The 18,070-nt window shown below is 55.5% G+C and overlaps 1 protein-coding gene across 8 annotated transcripts in view; it reads left to right on the forward strand.

Annotated features, from left to right (window-relative positions):
* ZMIZ1 (zinc finger MIZ-type containing 1) overlaps window positions 1–18,070 on the forward strand; it is a 228,790-nt gene that overhangs the window by 177,268 nt on the left and 33,452 nt on the right. For 7 of the 8 annotated variants that reach the window (XM_074374304.1, XM_074374299.1, XM_074374300.1 and 4 more), the window contains one exon: window positions 16,968–17,112. In XM_074374304.1, coding sequence (XP_074230405.1) covers window positions 16,968–17,112 — 145 coding nt within the window. Of the gene's footprint in view, window positions 1–7,679; window positions 7,726–16,967; window positions 17,113–18,070 lie in introns of those variants that run through there. The other variant, XM_074374303.1, reaches the window with a different exon arrangement.

Consider the following 18,070-nt stretch of genomic DNA (forward strand, 5'->3'; position numbering starts at 1 on the left):
GCCGGGTCACACAGCCCACCAATGAGGGGTAGGGTCTTCAGACCCCTACTGGAATGCTTGTTTCTAGACGCCATTTCTCCAGCCTTCCCAGACCTGCAGGGCACCGGCTGGGGGTCTCACCTGGTCTCTGACCTGCCCTGAGAGCTCGGAAAGTACCAATGATTTTAACAGGTCCCAGTGAGCAAACACTTGCAGGTGCTGAGTTCTGTTTGCACACTCATTAGTGCCCTTCATCCCCACGCCAGCCCTGTAAGGGGATGGTCAGGTCCCCGTTGAGGGGACTTGACTCACTCAGAGCTCAGGTTCCTAGTACAGAAGCTGGTTTAAGCCCGTGTCTGCCCCTTTCCAGACTGTGCTAACTGGCATCCTATAAAGCAGAGGAAGCCTGAAGTATTTACAACCTAAAGTCTGTCAGCTGCCCCAGCTTTGCCCTGCACTAGAAGGGGCCTCACTGCCACCTTAGGGTTGGCCTGAGGGACTGAGGTGAGCCGGGCAGGGTGCGGCTGCACCTGTGTGCCTGCCACCCACCTCCTCAGCACTGGCGTTGAAGGGCAACCAGTCCATTGAAGACGCTGGCCAACGTGGCATCCACACACGTGGTGGTCAGGGGAGAGGTTGCTGCCCCCTGCCTGCCCAGCCGGCCTGCCCCATCCTGGGTCTTTCCTCCTGTTGTGAGTCCCCTGGGTAGTCAGGTGTCCAGTGGGAAGATGGAGGTGGGTTCAAAGCCACAAACACCTGGACTCAAGTCCTGTGTCTGCCACTACAGGGTTTGTACCATCCTTATCTCTGAGTCCCACTTCTTTTTATTTAAAATGGGAGTCTGCTCACCCTGCTGGATGACGAGCCAGTAGAGGTGACCGTGTTATCAGATAACAGCTGCTGTTCCCCTGGGCCTCAGAATCTGGCCCTCCCTTCGAGAAGGAGGGGGTCCAGCCTTCAGGGGCCATTTGTTATGTGCAGAACTTCGTACAGGGTATTTCGAGGCTGCCTGGTTGGCCCTTCAGCACAATCTTGAAAAGGCAGCAACCACTCTATCAGTGATGTCCAACATGGAAGCCAGAGCCCCATGTGGCCAGTCACACTTAAATTTAATGAAGTAACATTAAATACAATTTAAAACTCAGCTTTTTGGTCACAGTAGCCATGTTACAAAGTGCTCAATAGCCACACATGGCCTGTGGCTCCCGTTTGAACAGCACAGATAGACAACATTTCCATCGCTGCAGGAGTTATTTTGAACTGGCTGCCCTGTGTTAATCATCCCCTTTTACGAGTGTGAGGTTGAGGACCAGATCAGTGACATGGCACACTCAGAGTCCCAGCTGGAGGAGAGGGGGCTGGGACTCACGCCGGAGCCACTTGGCAGTGTGGCACGCAGAGCTCGCCTTTTGTTGCCAGCTCCTGTACCTCCTCCATGGGCCCCTCAAGGGCAAGGACTGTGTTTGCTCTATAGGCCAGTGCCCCGCCCAAGACCTGCCCCCCGGGTCAGCATTTGGGCCGGTATTTGCTGAGAAAGTGATGGAATGAATGACTGAGTGAGCACCGCCTGCTGAAACTTGGGGGCCCACTTCTCTCCCCTCCTGCGGGAGGACATGCAGAGCCAGCTGCTGAGGAGTGATGGATGGCCCCTCTCCTGAGATAAATGTGGCAGTCAAGGTAATCGGATTGTGTGTGACGGTCTCATTTGTAGGCGAGGGTAGGAAGCGCCCAGCCATGCCTCGCCCCAGCCGCCCATATTAGTTTAATCAAATGCCCAGTATCTAAATGACTGGGCCCCAGTGATGGATGGTGTGAGCTGTGTTAAATGCTGTTGCCCTGTCAAGCCCAGCTTTTCAAGGCACTGCCAGGCTCCTGGGCTCCCTCATTTGTTTCTTCTTGCTTGGTTATCTCTGCGTGGGGCAGGGAAGGTGGGGCTAGGGCTATTCTGTCTGTCTTAAGTCTCTGATTTTTCCTGGAGGAGAGGGAAAAGGACGGAGCTGGGGGAGGAGTGAGATGGAGTCACCTTCCACCTCTTCTGGGAAGCCTTCCTGGGTGACTGCAGACAGTCTTGGGGAGCCTGGCTCTCCAGGGCCCTTGAGCATTGGCCTCACTATGCACTGTGTGGCTCCTGTCTTGTTCAGACTCTCCTCTTCCCTGGGCCAGCCTTTTCACGCTCTTCAAGGAGTATACCAGAAGTTCTTCACTTCAATGTTGGAAAATTCTCAACTTTCCCTTATGGTTGGTTAGTGGTTGTTGTGTCCTCTTTGAAAATCCCCAATCCCATAGTCATGGAGATATTCTCCTATATTATCTTCCAGAAAGTCTGTTATTTTGCTTTTTTTTTTTTTTTTTGATCTGTGGTGTGAGGTAGGGATCAAGTTTCCAGTATGGTCATTCTGACCATCCGCTATGTGCTCTGGACCAGGCTGGGTCCTTGGGAGAAAGGAGGTAGAAAAGACACAGTTCTGTCCTATAGGAGTGACAGTCAGTTTGAACTGAGACTTGTCTTCCTAAAAAGGAGGCTGAGCCCAGCATGTACAACATGCCACCATTTGTGTCAGGGTGGGATCTGCCTGAACAAGCTGTGCTCACGCTGGTATTGTCACCCATGTGTCAGGCATTGTTCTGGGTACCAAGGACATGGCAGTGAATGCAGCACACAGAAACCCCTGCACTGGAAGAGCTTTTGCTCCAGTGAAGAGAGTGGGGCATCGGATGATAAATAAGATAAAAGGTAGAAGGTAACACATGCCAGGAAGAAGGATCCAGCAGGGCAGGGAAATAGAGGGAGTGGGCTGGCAGGGGCGGTGTTGCCATCTACACACTGGAAAGGTCAGGGAAGCCCTCTGAGTAAGGAATAAGGACTAGATGGAGAGAACTGAACGACGGGGATATCCAGGGCAGGAACCTTCCAGGCAGATGTTGCAAAGACCGTGATGCGTGAAAGTGAGGGAATCACTCTGGAAGGAAAACCAAAGCCACTAGTGTGATTACCCTGGTGGCAGGGACTGAGCCATAAGACTTGGGGAGGGGAGACCACATTCTTGAAGACATACCTTTTTTCTACTTCTGTGTATTTTTAATCACACGCACACATTACTTCTTCAAAAGTCACTGTTGAAAAGTCAAGAAGGGAGGGCGGCGAAATGTAACAGTGAGGTGGAATCATCAGATATAATAGAAAAACTACGGGTTTGGAGGCTGGCAAATGTGGGCCCTCATCCCACTTCTGGTCTCTAGCTGAAATGTTAGCTTTCTAAAGGAGCTATTTGCACATTACTTAGGTAAATAAAAGTTGTTTTATTAATTAAAAATAAGTCGGTCCCGTTCTGTTGATTGTTTTGGCTGGTTGTCTTTGGGCAGGTTCCTTAACCTCTCTGAGAGCCAGTTTCCTCCTGGAAGATGGGGTAGTGATCCTGCCATCCCAGGACTGTCAGGAAAATGAACAGAGAAAAGGAGTGTGTCCAGTTTCTGCCTGGCCTCACTTGACCTTCCCCTGGGCATGTCCCTGCATGACCCGGCCCACCGCAGACCAGAGGCAGAGAATCTGTCACTGTCCTCAGATTCTCCAAGGGCTCAGGACCCCAGAAAGGCCCAGACCCTGCATTCTAGCTCCCTGAGAGGCAGGTGGATTTGCTCTGGACCCCCAGGCTGACGGCCATCCAAGGCCCTGTGGCCTGCTGGGTGGTTAGTTGTTTGACCCGTGGGCCCTTCAGAGCCCCCTCGGGATCCAGCTTGCCCAACTGGTGCCTGCTCGGCTGGTCCTTCCCAGCTGGTAACCTGGCTCTGTCGCCCCTCCCTGCCCCGGTGTCTCCTTCTCTCTGGGTGCTGTGTTAATTTTTCATGGCCTCCCTCAGAGGCAGAAGGCAGAGAGAGCGCTTTCCTGCAGGGAGAGAGCAGGCACTGGAGCAGGAGGAGGGAGGGAGGGAGGGAGGGCTGCGTGGTGATTAAACACTGCAGAGGCCTAAACAAATGACGGCTCCCTCCCCCAGCTGCTCTGGGAGAGAAACAGGGAGCCAGCCTGAACTGCAGATGGCCCAGGCCTCTGTCTGTCCCCGCCTGCCTACTTGGAGCTGCCCTGGGGCTGCTTCCTGAGAGCCACAGGGATGCTGAGCCCTGCAGGATCCAGCTCAGTTTTTACAGCCACTGTGAGGCAGGCCTCAAGGCAGAGAGGGCTCAGGGCCACACAGCTCACACACTGGTGAGTGGTGGAGCCGGAAATGGTTATGAGGAGGCAGTAGAAGTTACCTCCTAGAGTGTTGGCCTGAATGAGATGGTGCATGCAAAGTGCTCAGAACAGTGCCTGGCCTAAATCAAGTTGTCTGCAGGAGTCACTGTCAGGTTTGCCTCATTACACCTTTAGAGCAGCTGGGTGAGGTAGGTTTACATGCAGGTGAAGAAACTGAGGTGCACATAGCTGCCAGGGTCTTGCTCAAGATTGCATGGTTCCCACAGTAGATCAAACCGGGCTCACCCACTCCTGACTCCCTGTCCAGTGTTCTTTCCCCTGGACCACTGCCAGGAACAGTCAGGGGGTCAAACCTCCAGAGCCTTGAACATAAAGATCCGGGGAAGTTAGCAGCGGTGTCGGAGACCATCTGCCAGGCACACAGGACTCCTGGCCTGAGAGCTTGCATGAAGGGGAGAGGGAAGAGTGGTCCCTTCCCCCTCCTTTCATGCAGCAAATGGCAGCTGAGCTTCACCCCTCAGTCTAGAGAAGTGGTTCTCAAAGTGGGGTCCCCAGACCAGCAGCATCACCTGGGAACTGGTTAGAAATGCAAATTCTTTCAGCTCCACCCCAGACCCACCGAATCAGAAACCCCACTGGGAGTGAGGCCCAGCACTCTGGATTTGAACAAGCTTTCCAGATGCTTCTAATGCACAGACAAGATTGAGAAACCCCTGGCCTGGAAACCCAGGTGCTTCATTCTTTCCCTGGGACTTCACCACCCGGGCCACAGTCACCCAGACATCACCCAGGTGTGTTACACTCTGAGTAACAGGTGCAGCCAAGGAAGCACTAGATGTAAATGGAATTCTTATAAATGATTCTTATTTTCATTGCAACAAGGCAGCTGGATATTTAAAGAAACCTCACAGAATCATTTCATCATGTAAAGGAGCTTCTGCAAAGAGAAGAAAAAATCTCTCATTTCCTGCCCCCTCCCCCTCGAAGTGTTCTATAAATTCAGTCTCTATGTCAGGTTTTCTTCAAATGGTGTCTACCAATACATAAATAAAACAAGTATAGATCGTGTGCTAAAAGAATGAAAAATAGACTCTTAAGATGCATCCAGGGCCCCTGCAGTTTAGAGGGAGAGCCCGGTGGGAGGAATGAAGGCCAGTCTGGCATCCGGGGCAGCCAGGTCATCCCCTGCTGGGCACCTGGAAGGGTCGTGACAGCCAGGCGTGGGGGGTTTCCAGGGCTCCATCGAACATCCACACTCCGGGTTTCTCAGAAAAGGAGTGGAGTGACCAATCAGGAGGCTAATAGAATAGAAATGTGAAATGTGCGGGCAATCGGGTGATTTTGCTGGATAAACAGATAGGAGAGAAAACCCTGCAACACAATTTTGGGTAAGGAACCCACTAGAAGGTTGTCATCTCCCACCTTACGGGGTCAGGAAGGAGCATCTGAATCTGCCACCAAGTGCCACCCATGGGTCCAGGTCTTGTGCCCCTGAGCTTAAAGACCTACCTAATTTGCAGAGTGACTTGAGCTGGCTCAGAGCCCTGCCTCCACCTCTCAGCCACTTGCCTGGTGCTCAGGCCTGACAAGCCTGGAGTGGGGAGAAGGAATCACAGTCAGTGTTTGTTGCACTGGGAGCCTGAGATTCTTGGAGGTCAATCAGGTCTCTCAGCCAGGAGAAGGAGGGGGTAGGCTGGGGTCCAGATGGTTGGAGGCAGGAGAGCTGGGGGTCCCATTAGCAGGTTTTTCCTGAATCTGCTCTTTCTTAAAGAGCAGTAAGTGACCCGAACCCAACTCGCAGTAATCAAGGGTCACCCAGCAAAGTGCTGCCTGCCGCAAATCTCCCTCCTGCCCTTGTCACCACGGCAAGCCACTCTTTAGGGCTGGGAAGCTTTCCTGGTGGTTACTTTATAGAAAGAAAGTGCCCTGGAACTGATCGGTACCTCCCCAAGGCTCAGACCTGGGACAATCTACCCTGGCTCCCTGAGCTCAGGCTGGGTGCAAGGAAACTGCCATTTAAGAGTCCCGGGTTTGACACGGGCTCCTGGCTCCCACGGGAAGAGGCAAGGGCCTGAGATTGGACATAGTGGCTGGAGCGGATGGAGCGAGTGCTCAGCAAGGGCTCCTAGCGCTCAGACTCACAGCCCTCTTGCTGTCCACAAAGGTGGACAGTTGTGTGTTTGGTCTCGGGGGTCTGCTTGACCTTGGGAGGGGCCCGGCCTCGCGCTGACCTCTCCTTCTTTTGCTGGGAGCAGGAGGACACAGCCAAACTGTGAGTACCCAGCTGGGAAGCCTCAGAAAAGTAAATTACGCAGGGAAGAAGTTGATCCCCGTAACCCCTCCTTACCCCTCGGGCTTCCTGAGAGCAAGCAACAGCAGTGGTGTTTAACCCCTGGGCAAGCTGTCCGTGTAGAAGAGAACCGACTGGCCAGGTGGCCTGCTGGAATGAGGAGCGTGAGCTCAGGTTCCTGGGGGCACGGCTCTGGGGCCTGCAGGCGGGCTGGTGTGGAGCAGGTCTTGTCTTGCAGGTGCACTAGGAGTGTCATCCCAGGGCCTGTGGTGGCTGGGGGCGATCATCCTCACCACCCTGGGCCTGCAGATCTCCATCCTGCTCCAGTGCTGCCTTGAGCGAGATGGAGGTAGGGAGACTCCCTGCCATGATTATTCTGGTCCATCCATGGGTAGCCAAAGAAGTCTGTCCTGTTGGAACCTGTGAATATGGGGTTCGGGTGCACAGAGGCCTCAATCTGCTGTGAGTGGCTCAGGGCCCCTCCCCTCTCCAGAACACTTGCTTGGCTACGAATGCTGCATAATTTCAGCTTAGGTGGTCTAGCTCTGCACGCCTGCCCCACTGCCAGCAAACATCTCAGGCAGGAGATGTCCTGCCTTGGTTCTGGCCTGCTGCAAGCTCTGGTGTGTCCTAGCTTCTCTGTGCTTGCCCCTCATCTCTAAGATGGGGGCTGTGACTTCACCGCCACCAGGTGGCTTCTGAGAGCCAGGGGGCCAGGGGTGTGTGAGCGGCCCCTCATGGGGGTGTAGTACACAGGGCCGCTCTTTGGTGGGTGCCTCTGTCCAGGCCTGTCCCTCAGGCTAGCAGGACTGAGTGGCAGCCCCAAGAAGAAAGGGGCATTCTCTTTCTGATGAAAGCAGCCCTTGAGCTTGTTTTGAGTGTCTTTTCATTTGAATTTGAGTTATCCAGGAAGGCCTAGAGGGTAGTGTGAGGTGGACAGAGAATTTTCCAGGCTGGGATTTTCCTAAAGTCCACAGACAGGCTCAACCTGTCTGACGTCTCCTCTTGGGTCCAAACATCCTGCTCCACAAGGTTGAGGGACAGCCAAACTGGTTTGGGAATCAGCCCTGCCGGCCTCAAGGTTCCCTAGAGTTCAGTTCCCAGGGTGAGTTCACAGGCCTGGAGACACTCAGCTCCTGCCAACCCGGACAGCCCTTGGGGAGAAGGGGTGGGAACACTGGAGGAAGGGAACGGCCCAGAGGCCCTCTCCTGCCAGGCTGAACCGCAGGACCTGAGATGGCAGGATCTGCCCAGCGCGGGGAAGCAGGTAGGGCTGGGTGGGGCAGGCTGTGAGCCTCCCTGCGAGTCCTGGGATGGGACCACTTGCCACTCACTGGGTCAGCCACCTGCACGTGGGGCCTGAGGGAGCGGGGATAAGGGGAGTGGGTGGAGATGGAGAGAGACAGAGTCACTTGCGGCCAAAGGGCCAGCAGGCGATCCCTCCTTGCTTTGACTTTCTTAGCCACGGTGATGAGAGATGACAGAGCAGGGGGCAAAGTGCGAATGATCTAGAAAAGCCGGAAGTAGTTGAAACTCAGGACCGTGTGCTGCTGCTGCTGCTGGGAGTGCAATGATATGACTGTTTTGCAGCAGGACAAGATTTCCCCCCAAGGAGAACATCTCTGGCTTTCTGTTCCAGAGGTCGGCCGTCAAGGCCACTAAAGTCCATCCTGCGACCCCCCCAGGGACAATGTTTCCTATAGTTCTAATCCCTCTGTGGCCCCAGAAGCTCAGGGTGCAGAGTCCTCCCCTCCTGCCCACCTGCGGGGCCCCATCACACCTGGGTCCTGCTCACGTCGGCTGTCAGACCTCAGCAGATCCACTCCCGGCTCGGCTCAAGGCCTTAGTAAACAGGGCACCTGGGCAAGGTGAGAGCTCTGGAGTCCCTTCCACCTGTAGCCCACCCTGGTGAGGAGGGGGAGGGTCCAGGCATGAGGATGGACAGCTCATTTCACCCACAGCACCTGCGGGATTACGAGGGGGTCAGGGTGGGCCTCAGCCCCAAGAGATGAGACATTGATGTGAGACCAGGGCTGACTCCTGGGGCCACCGACTTCAGAAAGTACAAATGCTCGCCCCTCTTTTACATACAGCCCAGAGAGGGAAGGAAGTTGCCCGAAGTCACACAGGAAGTTGGTAGCAGACCAGGGACAGTGAGCTGGGGTGGTGGTGGATTGTGGGAGAGGGGGTGGGTGGGAGGCACGGAGCCATCTCCTGGGATGTGCTTGCTCTCAGATGGGTGAGATCACTGACTTGTTGGGGAGGAAGGGAAACCATCCCAGACCAGCTGCACAGCCGCTGTCCTGTGGTGTGACTGTGGTTGAATCATCTCCTCTTGGGCCTCCATTTCTGATTCATAAAACAGCCTCATCCTTGGCCAGCCCCTCGCTGGGGGTTGTGAGACTCCAGTGAGGCAAAGGGTGCCAGGCTGTTGGGAAAACTAAAGGCCTGTCTGTCCACCCCCATGACCCCATTAGGTCCTCTCTGTGCATAGCAGGGTGCTGTCACCCCATTGCACAGATGCACACATGGCACAGGCTGCCTCACTGGGTCAGTGGCCACACAGGGCAGATACCTGATCTGAGGCCAAGCAGCCACTGCCCCAGCCCACAGGCTCTGATTCTTTGCCCCTGGCTCTGACCCTTCACAGTCACGTGCCTTCTGTGCTGTTTCCTGGGAGGAGATGACCTGAAGGAACAGGCAGGGAGGGGGCCCTTTTGTCTATTTCTGGGGCACCGAGCAGTGGTGGGCCCACAGAGGAGGATGGGCAGATGGTAATCCATGGGTAGCTCTGTTCTCGCGGGTCACGGCTCGGAGCAAGATTCCTGACCTTGGCCCTTGTCCCACCTCCTGCAGGACACACGAGGGCGTGGGGGCTGAGGAGGGGCCAAGGGTCTGCCTGCCACCCAGGCACTCTTGAGGAAGGAGGGGTCTGCCCAGACTGGCCACCTGAGCTGAGTCAAAGTGAGCAGCTGCTGGGGCTCAGTTTCATGGGGGCCTGGGTGTGTCCAATCCAGGGTGTCTGGCAGGAGAAAACACTGGGTCAGGGCACTGCTGGACTGCTAGGGAGCAACACTGCCCACCCAAAGGGCGCCTGGTGTGAAGGCGGTGGTGTAAGGCTGGGCCCAAGGCATATAAGCATTTTTGTGAGCCTCTTGGAGACGAGTGAAAGAAACTGTATTTTATTTGAGCAACAGTATATAGATGAGGATGCAGAAGCCTCATAATTGATAATAACAATAGAAACAGTAACAATTTATTCTTACAGCCCTTCCTATATGCCAGGCGTTGTACTGGCATTTTATGTCTATCAGCTTGTTTAGTCCTCATGACAACTTAGGAGGTAGGTAATATTTATTATTTATATTTTTATAGTATTATTATATGATTTGTATCCCATTTTACCAAAGGGAAAACCAGAGCACAGAGAGGTTAAGTGAGTTATCCAAGGTCACACAGCTGCTAAGTGGCTGAGCTGGGACTTGAACTCAGGTGGTCTGGCTGGAATCTATGCTCTTGGCCACTCTGCCTTCCAGAGGCAGGAGATAGTGGGCATTTTGTAACTTCTGAGTTTCCAGCTGAGACTCACACAAGACTTGCCATCTCTCATCATCTCTGTGATTTAAAACTTGGGCTCTTTCTTCATCTTTGGGCTCCTCATGCCAGGTCTGTGAGCAGAGGTTCCTCTTATTGTCTCCCCACTTTACAGATGAGATGGAGAGACCAGCCCAGGCCTCTCAACCAGCCAGGTCATCTCAACAACCCCTTTGCCCTTCCGTCCCCGGTACTCATCACTCCTCCCTTTCTCTGCACGGATCTGAGGAGTGGAACCCTGGTCCTCAAGCGCAGGCAGGAGTCTTCACTGTCTCTGAACCCCACACTTCCCTGAGAAATGGTCCCAGGCAGGACCCCGTGTTTGGGGAGATGAAAGAGGAAAGTCAGAGGGTAGGAGGGTGTGGCCTGGTCTGCGAGGCAGGAGGACAAGCAGCAGCGTCTCCAGAGAGCGCTGGGTGAGATGCTCTAAGGAGGCCCTCCTCTGCCAGCCCCCACATGACGGACACAGCGACACGACCAGTGCCAACCCACCAGCAGAGGAAGGCCACGGCTGGCCTTCCAAGTTATACGAATAGATATTATTTCTGTAAACTGCTTACCTTTCATTCCCCATTTTGGAGTGACCCACCACTGGGTGTGCATGTCACAAAACAGGTGTCACTTGTCTGGGTTATAGATTTTATTTGATGACAGCACCATCCTAGACACATGGTGATAGGAGTCCATTTGGGGTAATGCCCCTGGGGCCAGGGCTCCACCCCTGAGGAGTGGGGAGCTGCTGGCAGGTTTAAAAGCCACAGGGTGCCAGGTCACAGGTATTTCCCTGGTCGTCTGGGTTTCAGATGCAGCGTGCGCAGTGTCTGTCCATCTCTCCCGTCTCCTTCCCGTCAGCTTATGTAGCTGTGATTCGTTTCAGTCCGTTAGTTGTGTTGGCTGCGTAGCCTGTGCTGGTGCCAGGATTGCAGAAGTGAACCCCTCAAATCTCATCATGGCCCTCAGGGTTCATGCTCTCGCTCTAGAACATCTTGGCTTTCCCCTGGGTAGCCCAGCTCTCTCACTCATTTCAGCATCCTTTGAGCATCTCCCGTCTACCAGGCCCTGGGCAGCCTCTGGGGACACATTGGAAAGAGGTGAACAGAATCCATTTGTGGAAAAATTCCTCTGGCCGCCTTGTGGAGTGCAGGTTGGCAGGAGGCGAGATTGGTGACTGAGATAAATGATGGGGCGCATCATAATTCAGGAGAGAAAGGACAAGGCTGCAGAAGGTGATTGGAACCGGCAAGAAGCAGAGGGGACAGGCTGCAAAGATAATCAGGCTGCGATGACCCATGGGTGTGGCAGGGGGGAACAGGTGGTGCCCATCCTCCCAAGGTGGCTTGAGGTGCTCCTGGGGATTCTCATGGGTATGAGAATAGGAACTCAGATGTGTCGGGAGGGAACAGAGGGGAAGGGGGTGCCCAGTGTGGAAGACTGGTTCTTCTGCCCTGACTCGCCTGTGATGGGAAAGGGGACCACTTCAGAGGTCTTGTATGGATGTAGTAAACTGATGGTATGAAAGCATTTGAAAATGCGTCGTTAGTGTATTTCATTGAACAGCGAACCCCATTTGTGTGCTCCTGGAAGCTCTTTCTGCCTCGCTCTGCCTGAATCTTCCTCCCCTCTCCCCCAGGGCATGGTTTGAGAGGCTGCTGCCTCGCAGACTCGCCTCCTGGGTACCCCTGAGTCCTGCCCCATCACTGGATCTCAGAGCCCTCCCCCCTCCCTCCCCCCTCACACACACACACTCACGCTCTCACACATGCCTCTGTTCTTCCACAGCCTTTCAGCTGCTAAGATGCTCTTTGATACTTAATATGCCTTTGTTTCATTTTGCATGTAGCTTCCCCAGGCTGCAGTGCATTTGATAATTCTCCTGCTTGGCCCTTATATCCAGGTCTCTGTACCCTCCTCCCCAGACAGCTTTTCATCCTCCTCGACCCTCCCACAGCTGCTCCCAACCCTTCCTGATTCCCAGATCTTACCAGAAATGAATATCCCGGCCTTTTGCTGTATGAATCTCCCCTTGCTTGCCTCCAAAAGGAATGAACGCCTTTTATTTTTGCGGGGGGGGGGGCACATGGCTGCCTCTGGTTTTTGGCTCTTTTTCAAGCCCAAGTCCAACCTAGCAAGGGGCCGCTTTTCGCATGTGCCCGGGTGAGCTTGTCTGCTCCTTTGATGCTCCAACTCCCAGACCCCAGCCTCTGCTTCCCTTTTACCCCCAACTGGCTCATTGTCCTCTGGTTACTCGCCTGGCCTGGAGAATGCAGCTCCACCCTCCCTACCTGGAGCCCAGGCAGTTCCCAAACCCAGCAGTGCAGCCTCTTCCTTCCGCCACCTCTCTCAGATCAGACTAGCAGCCCCACACTAGTTCATCTGGTCAGCCCATCCTGGGCATCCCTTCTGCCAGGAGCTGCAGGTAGAGGCAAATGCAGGGCCTGTCACTGTTTCTAGGGAAGGCACATCTGGGACAAGCCACAACCAGGATGCCCCCAGGGCTCCAGTCCAGACCTGCCCTCATTCCTGCATCTGGTTTCCTTTTTCTTGTCCCTAAAGGACACTGGTGGTAGCGGCCAGCTGCAGGGGGACCAGCCAGAGAGATCTTGGGGAGCAGTTTCGGGAACTCAGCTCTCCCTCGGTGCCCTCCTTCAGACCTGAATCCTTTGACCCTCCTGATTCTCAGCCCCCTGTTCGTGCTGCCTTATCGTAGCATCCTCTGAGGCGGGGGCCCCTTGTCTACTGGATCCCGTTAACAGAAGGTGCTCCCCATTGTCACACACACCACTATGTTATGTACCGCTGGGAAGGAAGAACACACCACCAATCACACCACGGTATGGCCTCAACGGTAAGACACGTGCTGCTGACAGAAGATTTAGTTGCTTAAGTCCATGGAACCCCAGTGTCCCTTGCAGCTTCCTGGATAAGCTACAAAGACATGTGCACGCAATGGGAACATGAGAGGTCAGCCAGTCATGTCTTCTCCCGGCTGGAATCCTCTTTCCCTTCCACCAACCCCTCAGGGCTGCTACGGTGTGGTCAGAAGCGGACAGAGACACCAAGGCCATCCTGTTGGTCACTCATCTACCAACCAAGGTCAATAATACTGTCATTGTAGCAAACCCATGTATAGCACCTACTATGTGCCTGGTGCTGTTCCTGTACGTCATGGTGGTAATTCAGCACATCCTTACAGCTGCTCTGTGAAATGGGAAGTAGAATTACCATCACCCCATTTTAGGGATGAGGAAACTGAGGCACGAGAGTTTAGGTGCCTTGCTCCAGGTGTCACAAGGTTGGTGGAGACCGAGCTGGGGTGGCTTGTGGAGTCCGTGCCTCACCAGCTCTGCGGGGGCCGTGTGATGCAGTGGTAGGTGTGTGATTGAGGGCTTGCTCTTCTGGGGCTACTTTGAGTTACAGGGTCCTTTGGTCCCCCACCCACCCTCCCTCCCTTTTAGCTTCTGCTTGGATTCCCATGCGGTTGATTGACAGCTCTAATTTACAGCTCACCTCCACTCTGATGTGGGCAGCTTCTGTTAAGCCCTCTTCACAGATGGGGAAACTGAGCTCCAAGCAGTGGAGCAGCCTGTGTGGAATCTCCCAGCTAGGGAGTGTTAGGGCACGATTCAAGCCCCATCTGTGGAACTCAAGAGCCAGGGCCCTTAGTGCCTGCTTCCCACAGCCTGCCCGCCATTGTCCCCTCTCTTCCCCTCCCCCGGGTGGTGTAGGCACTAGTGCTGCCTCATCAAAGAGGCACGCTTGGCTCACCCGTGTACACACAGCTCAGACCCAGGCACACACAGGTGCACACCTGGACACCCACCCCACCTGCGTTTGCCTGTGGGTCCTCCTGGGTCTCTGATTTTTTTGGTTGCAAATTCCTGCATGTTACCATTAACCAGCATTTGCCTTGGCACGGGAACGGCTTGTGTTGGTTTACACCGTGAGGAGAGCCTGCACCGTGTCCGTCCACCACGTGTCTGCCAGCGTGGCCTCTGTGCTAGACAGCCAGCCGCTCAGGCCAAGGGGGTGATGGGTGGTGCCTCCCTCACTTCTTGTCCTTTCCCTCTCAGTGGTAGGAACGTGGCTGCCCTGGCATCTGTGCTGTGTCCTGGCTGCCTAATCACATCTGCTCACAGCATCCCAGACCCTACTCAGCCAGGCCACACTACACCACCAGCCTCCCTTTATTCTCTTTACGGAAAACCACTCCACTAGCAGTAGGAAGACAAGGGCCGTCCTTGACCAAGTAGAAGGGTGGCTTGTGACATTGGAGGAAAGCTCCAAATGCCCCCGTGGTGCCCCCAACCCCTCCCATGGCGTGGGGGCCCTTCGGAGGAGCGTGGGCTGAGAGGGGCGGCCGTGGGCAGGGCGGGCAGCAGGCGGCACCATCTGCGGCCCTCCTTTGTGCTGGCAGCCGAGCAATCCTTCCATGGCTGTGATCCGCCGGGCCTCGTGCTTGGCGTGCAAATGAGTTTCCAGATGCCCGGTGCCCCCCCGCACAAGAAGCGGTAACTAGGGGCCTGGAGAAGAATGGAGCAATCTGGAAATTCATTTCTGTTTGTTTCAGCCTCTCTGAATAGGCTGCCTCCCCCTCCAGCTGCAGCAGATGTGTGCTGGGCGCCCGCATTAGGGGCGTTGTGCCACGGTTTCTGGGCAGACACACGCCAGGGTGGGGCCTCTCCTCTCTGGCACCCTCCTCCCTGTGCAGGTGGTGGCATGGGTGGCCCACAGAGAGGGACAGGACTCAGCTTTTAAGACACAGCTCACCCATTGGCACCCCCTCCTGGAGGGAGAAACAGGTGCCCTCTCGAGAGGAGCCCAGGCTGAATCTCAGCCTCACTGCCTCCTTGGCTGAGCATCTTCACGCACTACACAGGCCGGGCAGACGCACCCAGCAGTGCTGGCGGGGCCCCTCAACACCCCACCCTGTTCCCACAAGAGCCACTGTCCTTCCTTTGCCCTTCAGACCCCAGCAGGCCCCTGAGATTGTGGACGCCTACCTCCCGGCCAGCTCGCAGCAGGACTGGATGGACAGGGTTCTCCTGCTGATCCTCAAAGCTGCCTCCTGGCCCCTGCCTGTCTGGTGAGGGGCAGGAAGGAACCCACTGCTCTCCAAGATGCCGGGCCCTACTCATTCCACACTCCTTAAAGAGCTTGCCTGGCCCATGGGCAGGGGTCAGAGCCCGGCAGGGTCTGTCTCAGAGGGTCCCCAGCCCTACCTCTCAGGGACGGGCGCTGATGGGGGAGCCTCTGCAGGATCTGGGTGACCCAAAGCAGCAGCCCTGTGCAGCCAGTCCGGAGCCTCGTGTGTCTGGACCTCATCCCCGGGTGACTGCTACGTGCAGGAAAGGGTGTGATTCAAACAAGGCTGAAAGGGTTCCTCATTGAATCAGAGGAGCTGGAGACCATGGCCGGTTCATTTTTGCCTTCTGAAGGGTACCACCTTCTCTCCCACACCCTGGTCCAGCCTTGGGCTCCAGCACCGGGGCCTACAGCAGGGGCGCCGTCTGTGTCTCTGCCCCTCTCTGGCTGTGGTTACTGTGGGCGAGTAACTTCACCTGCCCAAGCTTCAGCCTGCTCTCTGTAGAATGGAGATAACAGCTGATACCCTGGATCACACAGGGTGGATTCGAGAAAAGGACACAGAATCATGTTGTACAGTGTCCAGATGGGAGACCCTGGGAGTGAGGGAGTGGGCTCCCTCCAAATGGCCAGACAGTCCTGGTTCAAAAGGCTCCTGACCACCCCACCCGGTCGACTCCTTCCAGAACTACCAGATCAGTCTGGCTGAAGTACTCACGGCAGGAGTGGGACCCTGGCTGGGGTGTGATCCACCTCTTTGTTTCCACAGCCTCAGCAGTTCCCCTGCCGCCCCTAACCACAGCACTGGAGGAAGGCAGAGCAAGGGTCCCTACTTCTCTTTCCCTGTCAGCAAACTGAGGCCCAGAGAGGGTCTGTGAGCTCCTTAGGGTCACACAGCAGGATGGTGACAGCCCAGGCTTCCTAGCTCCTGACTCCGTCCCCAAATCTTAGCTCAAACATGCACTTCGGAGGGACTAGCTAGAAACACTGACCTTGGGGTGCTTTTGGCCCTGGTGGCCACACTGGGACAGTTAAGGGTGAAAGAAAGTTGCATTCTTCCTCCAGCACCCAGTTCATTCTGGTTGCTTTTCTCTTGGTGTCTGAGGCCCTGCTAAGCCCTCACGTGCTCCTGCCTTTGGTGCCCCTGGCAGATTCTAGCTCGTTCCCCCACCCCCCACCCCCAGGCCACTCTCTGCCCTCAGAATCGTTTGTCCTTTCAAGCATCTGTGCCTAGTGGTGCAGGGACCAGTCACGGGTCTGACAAGAAGTGGGTGCACCCATGCTCAGCAAAGAGGCACTTTGCGGGGAGGAGTTTCAGGGAGAACCCTGCAGGTACTCCTGCGGTTGTCAACAGGTTCCAGGAAGAATCCGGATTTTTTTAAACCTTGTGATTTGGGGCCCCACTCACGGAGGGAAGCTATGTTGAGCCAATTATTCAGAGTCCGAGGGGGTGGACTTCACTGAGATGTCTGGGGTTGGCCAGCAGTTCCCAACCTCGGCCCACACGAGGTCTGTGTTTGGCCCCCTCCCTCCCTCTCCGGTCTCCCCTTGGCGCCGCCTCTGCCGTCTGCTCCGTGGTCTTGACTCACTCCTTTTTGCTGTTACAACTGACCTGTCTGTAATCTACTCCTACAGCAACAGAGGCTTTTCAGGCCTCCTTTCTTCGGGGGTGTTAGTCCCATTATGCAGGTGAGAACACTGAGGCCTCCTAAGGAGGCTTAGTGACTCTCCTGGTGTCTCACCAAGGTGGGGGCAAAACCAGCGTCGGAGGCACCCAGTCTGAGAGGGTGAGGTGGCCGAGGAGCCCGCTGACCATCTTGTCCTTCCTTGCAGCCCTGCTGTCTTCCTGGTGCGAGGAGCTCGGCCGACTGCTGCTGCTCCGACATCAGAAGAGCCGCCAGAGCGACCCCCCTGGGAAACTCCCCATGCAGCCCCCCCTCAACTCCATGAGCTCCATGAAACCCACTCTGTCGCACAGGTGAGTGGGCTTGGGCCATCAGGGGTGGTACAAGGGCCTGCTTGGGTGGGCACTGGACAGCCACCCCTCAGGCCCCCAGGTCTCCTTGGAAACACCCCTCAGGTGGAAGACCTGGATTGTGGACCCCTGAGCAGCTGGGAGGATGGTACCGTTCCTAAAAATATAGCTGTCATGTCTTAAATCCCCATGGATAAGTGTTGTTCCTCCCCCATCAAAACTGAGGCTGAAAGCTCTGGTCTTGCCCAGCCTGGCTGCTTAGTCCCTTCCGTGGAGGGCTGTCTCTTCTTCATGTTCTAGACTTCTGGTGGAAAGTGAGTCTTCCTAAATCCAGAACCTTCCCTCTTTGCTAAGCAGGGGTTAGGCAAACCCAGAGACACCCAGGGCTTGGAAGGAGCTCAGGAAAGTCACAGGGCTGGTGATCCCACCCTTGGACAGGGACAGAGCCATCCCAGGCCATCGAGGCAGGAGTTGAGGGAGGCTGGGCCACCAGCACAGGGATGGGGCCACCAGAGGTCCAGCATTGCAGGAGGGACAGGCTTGCCAGAAGTCACCAGGCACTGAGGAGCTGTCCGGTCTGCCCTGCACCAGCCTCAGAAGGAGCACGTGGTCAGGACCAGCAAGTGTCCCAGTTAATTATCCCGCAGGTCCCTTGCTGAGCTGAGGATGCCCTCTCCCAGGGCTCTGCAAGCTGACCCTGGAACAGCAGGGCCTGTCATGCTGTCTGTGTGTCCCCACAGATGACTGGGAGGGGCATTTACAGTCACAGCTCCACTCCCATTACCCAGCCTGACCCAGAGCACACTGCAGGAGACCTGGGTCACACCATCGACGTGCAGGAAGTCAGTTGCTGGCCAGGCTTTAGAAATTGAGTTAGAGGCAGTTGATTTTTGGAGCCAGAAGGGAACTTAGAGTTCCTTGGATCCAGTACCTGCCCAGGCAGGTTGGCCCCCGACATGTG

The sequence above is a fragment of the Camelus bactrianus genome, chromosome 11 (genome assembly GCF_048773025.1).
Source record: "Camelus bactrianus isolate YW-2024 breed Bactrian camel chromosome 11, ASM4877302v1, whole genome shotgun sequence".
NCBI lineage: Eukaryota > Metazoa > Chordata > Mammalia > Artiodactyla > Camelidae > Camelus > Camelus bactrianus.